The sequence below is a fragment of the Ustilago hordei genome (assembly GCF_900519145.1).
Source record: "Ustilago hordei strain Uho2 genome assembly, contig: UHO2_contig_03, whole genome shotgun sequence".
Classification (NCBI taxonomy): Eukaryota; Fungi; Basidiomycota; class Ustilaginomycetes; order Ustilaginales; family Ustilaginaceae; genus Ustilago; species Ustilago hordei.
The window spans coordinates 1,848,518-1,861,181 of record NW_024545288.1 but is presented as its reverse complement, the minus strand read 5'-3'; the positions used below and the strand labels follow the sequence as shown (position 1 = coordinate 1,861,181).

The following is a 12,664-nucleotide window of genomic DNA, read 5'->3' as shown; positions in this document are numbered from 1 at the left end:
CTCTTGTGGCCACGAGGTCGTAGCTCTGTCACTCCGTGGTACACAGACCTGATATGAACAGCTTTTGCTACAGTACACAAGCTTTTGTCGCTTCTGCATTGGGCGTGTGCAACGATCATCAGTGTACCTGTCAATGTGCTTTTCCTGTAGGTGTTAGGCCGCGTTTACTGTCCGAGCTAAGATTGATTGCCTTCCTCCACAGGGTCATCTAGAATTTTTCGACGCATCAACTTCTTCTCAACACCTTCCTCGACTCCATCCCATCAACCTTTCAACTCCACGCCCATCGAACACACCTTTTTCGCCCCCTTGACCCGCCAATATGCCTCCAGGTCAAGCGCTAGAACCATCTCTCACAGAGTCCGACTTTATTCTCTCCTGTCTCCAAGACAGCATCCGAGTCGATGGTCGCTCTTTCCTCGCTCCTCGCGACATCCACATCTCCTTTGGCGAAGAACTCGGCAACTGCACCGTATCCATCAAAGGCACGCGCGTGTCCACTTCTGTCCGCGCGAATCTCTTCCCCCCACGCTCCGATCGCCCATATGAGGGCTTTCTCCAAATCACAACTGATATCTCTCCAATGGCTGGTGTCGAATACGACTCGACCGGTGGAGGAGCCAACTCTTCCGCTCGAGCCAAAGAAGTTCTCTTCGACAGACTCATCGAGAAAGCAATCCGAAGAACAGAAGCCGTCGACAGGGAAGCACTTTGCGTGGTAGCCGGCGAACAGGTCTGGAACGTCCACCTCACAGTCCACCTTCTGTCAGATACAGGCGCAGCATTAGACGCAGCAGTACTGTGCTCAATGCTCTCACTACGACACTTCCGTCGACCAGACTACTCGATCGAAAACGGTAACCAAGTACGCCTTTACTCGAGCGACGAACGTGTCCCAATCCCACTCGCTATTCATCACACACCACTCTGCGTCACTTTTGCCATCTTCAACGACCTCTCCACTACCACAACCGCAACTGCCAAGTCTCAACCGGATGACGACCACCTCATCGACCCAACCTCAGCTTCTGCAGCAGCAAGCACAAGCTCAACAGTAGCTTTACTAGATCCCACGTTGTTGGAAGAGACGCTAGCGCATTCTAAGTTGACATTGGTGCTGAATGCGCAAAAAGAGATTTGCGTATTGGACAAATCGTACGGCAGTCCGATTGCACCACAGACGTTGTTGGACTTGATCAATGTAGGATTCAGAAGGATTCAAGAGTTGACAAAAAAGTTGGAGGAGGCGTTGAAGTTGGATGCTGAAACGAGGGTTGTTGAAGTCATCTAGACTTGAAGCAGAATAAAAGACACATCTGTATTTATACCGTTACACTCTTGCGACCAAAATCGACCTTTGCGATCCTTTCACTCGACCTCTCCTTTGTGAAGCCGCGAACGATCGCAGGCGGACAATCACACAAAGTGGATGCAAAAGGGTACCAAATTTGGCTGTGACGAGTATCAAAGACTCATCATCATAAAGCACATCATCTTACAGTAGAAGAGAGCAGCCTAAGCGGTAGCAAGGAACCCAGTACAATCATAAAATCCGATCATCGCCACTGCTTTCGCACTCGACTTCGACCTTGATCGACTTGGCCTCATGGTTGGTTCTGCAATTCTCACGGTCCCACCGCTGGCAGCGGGGAGCATGTTAGCTGGTATACCGACCGAGCATGAGTCTGGTCCTGGTTGCGGCGGACGGTTGCCCAATGTCGTCGCTCCCGAAGTTGGTGCTGCAGCAGGTACGGTGGATGTGGGAGAAACAGGTCTGGAAGGCCTCCTACTGCCTCCCTCCCCATCAACACTGGTTTCGGTCATGCGATATTCTTCCTCCAGTCCATGCGAGACTCGTTGAGTGGCTGCGTAAGCCGCTGCTGCAGACATCCCTCCCTCCGCCTTCTCCTGCTGTTGGGGAGGGGCCGCAGTAGCGCCAATAACAGAGCTCTTCCGTGTCTTGATCGCATCATCTTTCTCCCTCTCCGTCTTCCCACTTGTACTAGACCTATCACTGAAACTCTTCCCACTTGTCGAGCCAATCCTTGCATTCCTGGAACTCGCTATGATAGAAACCTTCGTCGCTGGTCCTCTGAAAACAGGATCTGTGGCAGGGGAAGCAAATGCGTAGCTAGCCATAAACGCTGATGCCTCCGGCAACGGTACGGGTAAAGTCGAGCTCCCACCTGCACTTCCTCGACCGAAGGCTCGGGTGCTGCCGAACCCTCCACCGGGCCCAGGACTCGTGGTTACGGAGTTGGGAGAGGTGACACCAGCGCCGCTACTGCTAGGTCGCTTGACTTTCTTCTTGCTCTTCTTGCCTCCTGAGCTTGCTTTGAGGGTGTCGTTGTCGGTCGTATCGACGCCCTGAGAGGGCTTGGTGGTGTCAGGAGCGGATGCTCGAGTGGTTTGCAGTCCGGCGGGAGCTTCTTGTGCATGTGTTGTGGATACGGCGAATGCTGATCCTGTCTCCGCATCACCTCGCGCTTCCTGCGGTAGGATATCCTCTTCGACCGCACTCTCGGCCAACACCAGCTGATCCAGTTCCAAACCCAAACCACCCAACCGCTGCAAACCTGCAACGCCAGGGTCAGCAGTAGTCACACTCATCTTCCGCCTCCTCTCCGCAAACTTCCTCCCTTCCACAGTAAGATCTTCATGGACACTTTCCCAACCAAGATACTTCCTCAACATATGCTCTGTATCTGCCGAAGCTCTTGTTGCGTCAATCCACGCATCCATTGCACTAAAAAATTGATCCTTCGACTTCCAGGGATGCGCGAATGGTCGCAAAGCTGCTGGGTTGCCCTGACAAAAGCGTCGATTGGTGTCCATTTTGGCCAGCTCGGGTTGCGGCTGACCTTGCAGGCTGCGTTTTTCTTCTTCTGCTTCCGCCCAGATGAGTTCGCGGGATGAAGAGAAATGGTCGAGTTGTTGAAGAATCACTAGCGCGCAGAAGAGGTCAGGGTCGGTCATAGCGAACTGCGAATTGAGCGGTTTACCAATTTGACCACGAGAGGTGAATCTGCCCTGACGCTTGCCTTCGTCTTCGCTTGAAGTTGCGCCTCCTGATGAAATCTTTTCGCCTTCAGCGGCGGCAGCTGAGCGGGCACGTTGTGCACTTGATTCGACATATACTGGGATATGCCTTGGGTTTCCATTCGCCACATTGCTAAACCCCGGCAATAGCAAGGCTGATGGGACGACTGAGAGTGGGGTAGGGTTAATGAATCGTCGATGCATCATTCGCTCCAACACCACTTCGATTGCATCTACGTCCGCTGAGTCGGAAGAATCGTTGAGCACTTTCAAGCGTTTCGGCAACTTCACGCCGCTACCCTTCTTTGCGGCTCTTCCCTGTTCCAGATCCTTCAGCTCTTGTACATCAACTAAGCTCGCATGGCCAAAGAAGCTGTAGTTCCCCTCTACCACCTCAAGCACTCCTCCCGGAGCCAAGATTCGCCGTGCTTCGGAGAAGATGTCCACCCACTTGTCCTCCGGTACACCTTGCAAAATGAAGCGTATATGCACGTAGTCAAAGCTGGCATCTGGAAAAGGTAGCGGTTCGAGAAGGTTCGCAATCACCCAGCTTACTCTATGCTCTAGATCTGCATCTTCTAGTTCCTGCAACGGTGGTTGGATCGGGACGATGTCGAGACCGACAAATTCAGACGTCTTCCATTCCCTAGCCATATCTAAACACCATACTCCGCGTCCACAACCCAGATCTAGCACTCGGCAGGGTCGAGATCCCTCGGGAAATTCGCGCAGAGTGTTGCCGTGCAAGGCAGCATTGACGTTGAGATGGGTAGACATCTCCGCTTCAATTGTTTCTGTGTTGTAGCCGTGCCAATATGGAACGACACTGGATGGGAACGCGTGGTGAATGTAGTCTCGCATCTTGCCTTTGACGCGAGATCGGGTGATGGAGAAGTACGAGTCTGGATGCCAACAGTCTGGTGATGGTGGTGGTAAGCGTGTGCGCGGTGGTTGCGAAGTTGTATGCCCGACAAGTGTTGAGCCGGGTAGACTGCTGTGTGAGCTACTTGCTCTGCCTCTCACAGGAGAGTCCGCCGCTGGGCTTGTGGAGTATACCGCACCGCCCACTAGCTTGCCTTGTGAGACAGCAGAGTTGTCGGACGTATCAGTATTCCTTCTCCTTCCCAGAGCTTTTCCAATGCCCACACCTCCCGCACTTGTGCTGCTCGCAGATTTGACGGGCGGAGGAGTATAGAAATAATACCCGAAAGCAACTCTCGCTTTATACGTCACCTCGCCTTCTTCCAACCCATGGATGTGCGAAGGAGGCGCTAACCCCAACCTTACCGGCAATTGCTCCCCCACCATCGATTCGGATTCCTCAAATGTCGCTGGCAAATGAAATGTATGCGGCTTCTTCGCCCCTCCTCCACCCACGCCTCCTCTTTGATTCGCACTATCCCCACTCTCCACCCCCGCACCATCCGTCGAAGGAACAGCAACACTACTCCTCCTTCTCCGGCGGCTAAAAAACTCCGACGTCCGGGGATAAAACTCAGGCATCAATGGAGAACTCTGTCTAAAATGCTCGAACTCCGGCAACCTATGCTGTAGAGCACTGCCAGAAGAACTTGAAGAGCCTCCCAAACTAGCCTTTGTTGCGGGGTCGGTGGATGTTGTGCTGGTGGGAGAAAGTCCATCGCCGCCAATATAGGAGCTTTGCTGGGATTTGGAATCGACAGAGCTGGATTTGGAAGCGGAAGCACTACTACTTGATGGGTTTGAATCCGGGGATTGTTTAGAGTTGGATTTGGGGTCGGTGCGGACGCTTGGCCTCCGCGCCAGGTAGAGATGGTATGGATCGATCATGGTTAGGGTGCGTTGCTTTCATGGATATCTAAGGGTGAAATGTTGGCGTTCGCATGGTTGAGTTGGGTATCAGAGTTGGTTGTGGCGTTGCTTGCGATTGCGGAAGGTGTGTTGTAGATCCGCAGCAGCAACAACAAGCTCGAAATGCGGAGACTTGATGAACCGGCTTTCTTTCCGGGCCAACCTTGTCCGCGGTTGCGGGCTGACCTCTTTCGTCAGATGGGGTATGTGTTAATCGGGAGGAAGCGGACGGGACTCTTTTTGCTAGATGATGATGGTGGAAAAGGAAGCTGACTGTCACAACCTCAAATCTGAAACAAAGCAGGCGGATACAGAGCGGATACGTTGTACTCCAACACCACATACCTATTGCACAGAGAGAGAGAGAGAGAAAGAAAGAGGAGAGAGCTCTTGAACCACATCGCTTCGCTTCGCTTCACATGCAGAAGCGCACTCTAGGGGTTTCAATTTTTATTATTTTCGAAAACACAAGTTATTTTTGAGTTTTAAATTGTGTTGAATATTTATTACTTATGTAAGCTCTGCCATTTTGACAAATGCTCTAGTTTTTGAAAACACTGCTTCAGCAATACTCATGCAGCAGTATTTTCAGAATTGGACCTGAGTTTTCACTCATGTGCTGTTGCACATGATGTTGCACATGATCTACCTGCACAAATACCTCCACATTTCCTGCATAGCTTTCTTTGTGTGAACCCTTTCTTCTGCACAAAACCCTTTCACTTAACTCCTCTCCTTGTCCCTTTCCACACAGAGTAGAAGTCTCTTTTCATTTAGCCACCACCTCACAACCTCTCTCTCTGCCCTCAACTTAATCATGTCCACCAATGATTGCATGTCCACCAATCATTGCCACAACACCAGCTATGTCAATCCATACCTCTTGGAGATGGACCTTACCATTGGAGAAGGTTTAGCAGATCTGTCTCAGACACCTGAGCTGCCCAACACATCTACCACCTCTAATTGTGCAAGACCAGCTGCTAGAGCAAGCATAACTCAAAACCAGGACATGGACAGTGGGAAATACTTTGTTTGGTCCAACAACAAAGCCTTGTGACTTGTCACCATCCTTTTTGACAGCAACTACTATCAGAAGTCGCTACTCAAAGGTTGCTTGACAAAAGAGCAAGAGAAAGGATTGAAGACGAGCAAGGAGACGCTTGTCAAGGGTCGTGTCATAGGACCCGAAGCGCAGAAGCAGAAGACTTATGAGAAGCGGAAGCCTCATGAGGTGGAGCACAGGAATTGAGGATTGGGCAGATTGAGGGTTTTGCAACAGAGTTCATCAAGATCTGTAGAAGAGAGGGCTCTATTACAGATCTCATCCAGATTGGTATGAACAAGGAATGTTTCATGAATTCCACTGGGATCCATAATATCATGATCATATGATGGATCTCATGTGGGTGCCAATTGCATGGATATCTCAGCAGGGCAAGATAGTGGGAGCATTGGGTTCACCACCCTGATGAAGGAGGGGGCCAAACCAAGGTTGAACTCAGAGCCAGAGGATGGGGGAGATGAGGTAGGGGGATGAGTCACCACTCAGATAAAGTGGGAGTGGCTCCTATCCAGGATGAAGCAACTCCCACCCACAGGAAAGACAAGGAGCAGCACCAAGGAGCAACTTCACTGACTAGCCAGGAAGGTCAGGAGGAGCTCGAGGAGGAGGGACAGTGTCATAAGGACTCCCTGGAGCAGCAGCAGTGTCACAGGCAATGCTGGGGGTCATGTCCATATAAGGGGCCATGCTGCTCATAACAAGCCAAGTGGATCTCCATCCACTCTACACCATACATAACTAGTTATCACTTTAGCATAAGTATACATTAGTTTCAGTCAGCAAAGTTGCAATCAAGTAGATTGCTTCCATTGTAGTGCATGTGTTGTATCACCACTCACTGACATCTGAAGGTGGTTCATAGCAAACCAGCAGTCTGGATAACAATAGAACTGAAGGCAGTCATCCACTGCAGTCTGGGGATCACCTCAAGCATTCAGTTGACACACTGGACACTCATGTCAGCAACATCAACAATCTCAATCACACCAGACCTTGGTGTTAGTACCAGTTCATATCAGTTATTGATTGTGCCAAGCTACCTCTGGACAGAGTGTCCACAGTGGTTAGTCGAAACCTGCAATAGCAAAACCACTACTACATCTTCAGGTGAGAAAAGTGATAGAGACATCTCTACTACATATCTCAACAAGAACAGTAATACATCAAGCATTGTCACATATCTTGACAGGATTTGTAATAGATGTGTTTCTATTACAGATATCAGGTTTCAGGCGCGAGACCCCTGACAGGTTGCATGCTTGAAACCCGAAATCTGTGGTAAAAGGCAATACTACTAATCTCAGCGAGATCTGTGGTAAAGGCCTTCTATTATTGTTCTTGCTGGAATCTGTCATAGAAGCCTTCTATGACTGTTCTTGCTTGAATATGTAGTAGTTGACATCTATTGCAGATGTTGACTGACCACTGTGGGCACTCTGTTCAGAGGTAGCTTGGCACGATCACTATTCAATAGATACTTTGAGATAACACCAAGGTCTTGTGTGAATGTGCTTGTGCCAGCCTAATGATCGAGAGAGCCAGACCACAGTATGAACTGCCTTTGGTATCAATCAATATCCAGACTGCAGAATGAACTGCCTTTGGATGGTGCCAAGAAGCTTGTGATACAACACACATGCTAGATAGATGCAATGCTCTGCAATTGCACTGCTTGACAGAAACTACTAATGTATACTTATGACAAAGTTATAACTAGTATGGTAAGGTGTAGAGTGGATGGGGATCCACTCAACTACTATGACAAGAAGCATGGTTATATAGCCATTCCCACAATGTTGCCTGCAACACTTGCTCCTGCTCTGGGAGGCCTCCTCCAAGACTGCTCCTCCTCCTCCCCTTGTCCTTCCTATTGGTCCTGTCTTCCTTACAATGCTACTTGTTGGCACCACTTCCCTTGCTTCTGCAGATGGACAGACCTCGTGCTGCTTCATAATCGACAGAGGCCATTCCCACTGTAAGTGGTCGCGCACCAGAAACCAGATTGGGTGTTTCCAGTTGATTTCGGTGAGATCAATTGGGTATGATCTATTCAGTACATCTTGGTTGAAAGTAACCAGACAGTTGAGTTCTGGTAGGTTTTGGCTGACTGCCTTGAACACTCCATTCAGAGGCTATGCAGCATGCCTGTAACACTTTGGTATGAGAGTGGTATCAGACACAACTCTCCTATCACAGTGTGAGTGTTTGTAATGCTTGATGCTCTTGACATTGTCTGGACCACAATAGGCTATTGCCTACAGATGATGGGAGGTGTCAGGGGTCTCGCGCCTGAAACCCAGGTCGGTCTGTCGAGATACTCGGTGACTATTAAACTGTGTGACAGCTATTGTCTCGGTATCGGTGACTATCAAGTTGTGCAGTGACAGCAGGTGGCGTTCGTTGTATATACTATCGTAGGTTTCGGCTGACCTCTGTGGACACTCCGTTCAGGGGTAGCTCGGCACGATCAATATCAATGTTATGATGACACCAAGGTCTGGTGTGGGTGTTGATGATGTTGAGGTTGATGGTGTTGGTGATGAGATTGGTGATGTCGATGATAATGAGGTTGATGGTGTTGATGATAAGGTTGGTGGCGTCGATGATAATGAGGTTGATGGTGTTGGTGATAAGGTTGGTGGCGTCAACACGAGTGTCCAGTGTGTTGACTTGATGCTTGAAGTGATCCCCGGACCGCAGTGGACTACTGCCTTCGGTTCTATCTATATCCGGTCCGCTAACCTGCTATGGGCGCCTTCGGACGTCAGGTAGTGGTGATACAACACACACACTACGATGAGGAGCAACCTTGATAGATTGCTGCTATGCTGACTGAAACTAATGTATACTTTATGCTGAAGTGATAACTAGTTATGGTGAGTAGAGTGGATGAGGATCCACTCGACCTATTGATGAGAAAGCATGGTTATATACCTCTTCTCAGCATCGCCAGCGATGCTGCTCCTGCTCTCTCTCCAGAGAGTACCTTCTTCATCGAGTACTGCTCAGGGGCCTCTCCTGCTTGGCACCCCTGTGCCTCTTGAGCTGTGTCGACTCCTTCGACACTGCTCCTCCTCCTCATGACCTGGTGTCGACTCCTTCGACACTGCTCCTCCTCCTTTGATCAGTGACAGTTCCTTTGGCTCTTGTCTCTCGAGCCCCTGAGTGGTAACCATCTGCATGCTCCTTGAGCTTGGTCCTCTTCGTGGCTGTGCCTGCTCCTTGAGCTTGGTCCTCCTCGTGGCTGTGCCTGCTCCTTGAGCTTGGTCCTCCTCGTGGCTGTGCTTGGCCCTCCTTTGCATGTGAGTCCATAGGAGTCCATGGTCTCCATGGAGACTGCACTATGACCATGCTCTCTACTGGTGTCGACTAGGTCTTCGATACCTGTGCTCCTTCCATATGAACCAGTGACCCTCCTGCTTCTTGAGCATCCAGGCCCATGACAGGAGGTACTGGACCACAGGTGCTTTGGACACTGCCTACAGTAACTGACTGGACTGCAGATGTTGAGCAACACTGCCTACAGTGATGAACTGGACTGCAGGTGTTGAGGAACACCACCTACAGTTGATGTCTGATGGTGATACAACACACATGTTCGAGATGTCATTGCAAAGCTATGCTATTGCAATGATATGAGTCAAGTAAAGAGTAGTAAGATAAAGAGTAAAGTGGATGAGGATCCACTTATATGCTATGGTGAAGTGGTAGTATTTATGCGTTCAGAGGGTGTCATCTGTGACACTGCTCCTGCTCCTCTTGAGGAGTGTTCCCATCCTCCCTTGTCTCCTCCTCTTCTTCAAGCTGTGTGTTTGGCCTTCTTGACACTGTCTGATCTCCTCATGGTTCTCATGCTGGTCCCTTGGGCTGGCTCCCTTCCTTTCTCAATCCATGGCCATTCTATTGGCCCCTAACTTATGGTCCTTCTTGACTGTGTGACCAACCTTATTGTCCCACTCCCATCCATGTGGTCTACCTTGTGACCAGTTCTATGTGATTGTGAGCACATCCCCCTCTGTGGTAACCTACTGCATGCTCCTGAGCTTGGTCCTCTCCTTGGCTGAACTTGGACCCTCTCCCATGTGAAACCTCTCCCATCATCCTAACCTTGCCCTTGATGATGGAGGCCTTTGTCATGGGCCTGGATGCTCAAGAAGCAGGAGGGTCATGGGTTCATATGGAAGGAGCACAGGTATCGAAGACCTAGTCGACACCAGTAGAGAGCATGGTCGTAGTGCAGTCTCCATGGAGACCATGGACTCCTATGGACTCACATGCAAAGGAGGGCCAAGCACAGCCACGAGGAGGACCAAGCTCAAGGAGCAGGCACAGCCACGAGGAGGACCAAGCTCAAGGAGCAGGCACAGCCACGAAGAGGACCAAGCTCAAGGAGCATGCAGATGGTTACCACTCAGGGGCTCGAGAGACAAGAGCCAAAGGAACTGTCACTGATCAAAGGAGGAGGAGCAGTGTCGAAGGAGTCGACACCAGGTCATGAGGAGGAGGAGCAGTGTCGAAGGAGTCGACACAGCTCAAGAGGCACAGGGGTGCCAAGCAGGAGAGGCCCCTGAGCAGTACTCGATGAAGAAGGTACTCTCTGGAGAGAGAGCAGGAGCAGCATCGCTGGCGATGCTGAGAAGAGGTATATAACCATGCTTTCTCATCAATAGGTCGAGTGGATCCTTATCCACTCTACTCACCATACAACTAGTCAATACTTTAGAAACACAAGTACTCATTAGTTACAGTCAGCATAGCAGCAATCTATCAAGGTTGCTCCTCATCGTAGTGTGTGTGTTGTATCACCACTACCTGACGTCCGTAGGCGCCCATAGCAGGTTAGCGGTCCGGATATAGATAGAACCGAAGGCAGTAGTCCACTGCGGTCCGGGGATCACTTCAAGCATCAAGTCAACACACTGGACACTCGTGTTGACGCCACCAACCTTATCACCAACACCATCAACCTCATTATCATCGACATCACCAATCTCATCACCAACACCATCAACCTCATCATCATCAACACTCACACCAGACCTTGGTGTCATCATAACATTGATATTGATCGTGCCGAGCTACCCCTGAACGGAGTGTCCACAGAGGTCAGCCGAAACCTACGATAGTATATACAACGAACGCCACCTGCTGTCACTGCACAACTTGATAGTCACCGATACCGAGACAATAGCTGTCACACAGTTTAATAGTCACCGAGTATCTCGACAGACCGACCTGGGTTTCAGGCGCAAGACCCCTGACATTAGAGTGGATCGTTCAAGCAGCTCCTCACGATCACCATGACGGACCCAGACCTCAACAATAAGCTCGATAGACTACTCACTCTATTGGAAGCTCAGCTAGAGCTTACTAGGCAGGGTCATCGAGAGGAACGACTACAACGAGCTCAGCTGGGTAGGGAGGATACGATGGACCTCTCTCACTCAGAAGACCAAGCAGGAGGAGGAGATGAGTCTATGATAGGAGACCCACATACTCCTACTCCAGCTCCACGACCAAGACGATAAGTCTCATTCAACCTGGATGAGCAGGAGGACATCAACTACGAGAAGTATGCTTCACCTACTGGGCCAAGATATGTCAAGACTAAGCTGGACCCCTACAGCAGGACTAGGACGGACCCTTACCCCCTGGACCACGAGGAGGATACCAGCATCATGGCAGAGCTTAACCGGTCAAAGCCCATTGCCACCCCCTTTCCAAAGTTCAATCCCCGAGACATGGAGATCTTCATTCTAGAAGCCGAAGCATGGTTTAAGTTCAACCAGGTGTATGAGCAGTCTAGGATGATCAATCACATGGGTGCTCAACTGGAAGGGACAGCAAGAGAGTGGTGGACCTCCAAGCTCCGTATTGATAGAGCTAGAGAAGGAAGGTTGTTCAATGATTGGCACTACTTCACAGAGCGACTGTCAGAGCAGTTCAACCCATGCAATGCTAGGATGGAGGCATACAACAAGCTGTTGGCTCTCAGACTCACAAGTGATGCTCCTGGTGCCGCCACACGTCATGTAGAGCGGTTCAGAGACTTGGAAGGACAGGTCAACCTAGATGACAATGAGCTAGTGATTGATCTCTTCAGAGGAAGTCTCACTTGCAGCATACAGGAGAAGTTCGAGAGGAATCCACCTGGGAAGAGATGGGAGTGGTATCGAGAGGTTGAGGAGATCGATCGACAGAGGATGCTACTACAGCAGTCCTCGGCTAGACACTCACTCCCAAATGCCACATCACCTCCACTAAGAACTGGGTCTCGGCCAAATCAAAGTTCAATCCCCATCCGACAACCCACTCAACCTTATCCAGCTCGATCACCATCACAAGCAACTACACAAGCAACTATACAAAACCTAAACCGACCCCTTCCTCATCATTCCACCCAACCCTCGAAGCAAGGAAGCCCTGCTCCATCAGGTATCAACACCTGTCATGTATGCAAAGGTATCGGCCATTGGGCCAGAGACTGCCCCAGCAGGAGGGTAGACCCTCTTAGCTCTCGACCCATGGGACCAAAGGTTATGGTCACCACAGCAGACCCCTTCGAGGAGGCCACCGACTCAGGAGATGGCCACACAGGCAGCACTGAGACAGGTGACCCCGAGGCCATGGACCTCAGCTCATACCAGCAACCCATGGACCCCGATCACGAGGAGGAGCACGATGATGATGACGACGAGGGAAACGTCAGTGGGGTGATGCACTGATGGC

The 12,664-nt window shown here is 50.4% G+C and overlaps 4 protein-coding genes across 4 annotated transcripts; 2 read left to right on the top strand and 2 right to left on the bottom strand.

Annotated features, from left to right (window-relative positions):
- Positions 1–322: 322 nt before the first annotated feature.
- UHO2_02145 (putative RRP45 - Exosome complex exonuclease) lies at positions 323–1,291 on the top strand (the record flags this gene model as incomplete). Its single annotated transcript, XM_041559582.1, has 1 exon — positions 323–1,291. One exon carries the CDS (start codon positions 323–325, stop codon positions 1,289–1,291), a length of 969 nt encoding a protein of 322 aa, XP_041415516.1.
- A 224-nt stretch (positions 1,292–1,515) lies between these two features.
- Positions 1,516–4,848, bottom strand: UHO2_02144 (uncharacterized protein; the record flags this gene model as incomplete). The annotated part of the gene is made up of 1 exon (XM_041559581.1): positions 1,516–4,848. One exon carries the CDS (start codon positions 4,846–4,848, stop codon positions 1,516–1,518), a length of 3,333 nt encoding a protein of 1,110 aa, XP_041415515.1.
- A 5,895-nt stretch (positions 4,849–10,743) lies between these two features.
- Positions 10,744–10,986, bottom strand: UHO2_02143 (uncharacterized protein; the record flags this gene model as incomplete). The annotated part of the gene is made up of 1 exon (XM_041559580.1): positions 10,744–10,986. One exon carries the CDS (start codon positions 10,984–10,986, stop codon positions 10,744–10,746), a length of 243 nt encoding a protein of 80 aa, XP_041415514.1.
- A 249-nt stretch (positions 10,987–11,235) lies between these two features.
- UHO2_02142 (uncharacterized protein) lies at positions 11,236–12,660 on the top strand (the record flags this gene model as incomplete). The annotated part of the gene is made up of 2 exons (XM_041559579.1): positions 11,236–11,350; positions 11,465–12,660. The coding sequence occupies 2 exons, from the start codon at positions 11,236–11,238 to the stop codon at positions 12,658–12,660; spliced, it is 1,311 nt and encodes a 436-aa protein (XP_041415513.1).
- Between the last annotated feature and the right edge of the window lie 4 nt (positions 12,661–12,664).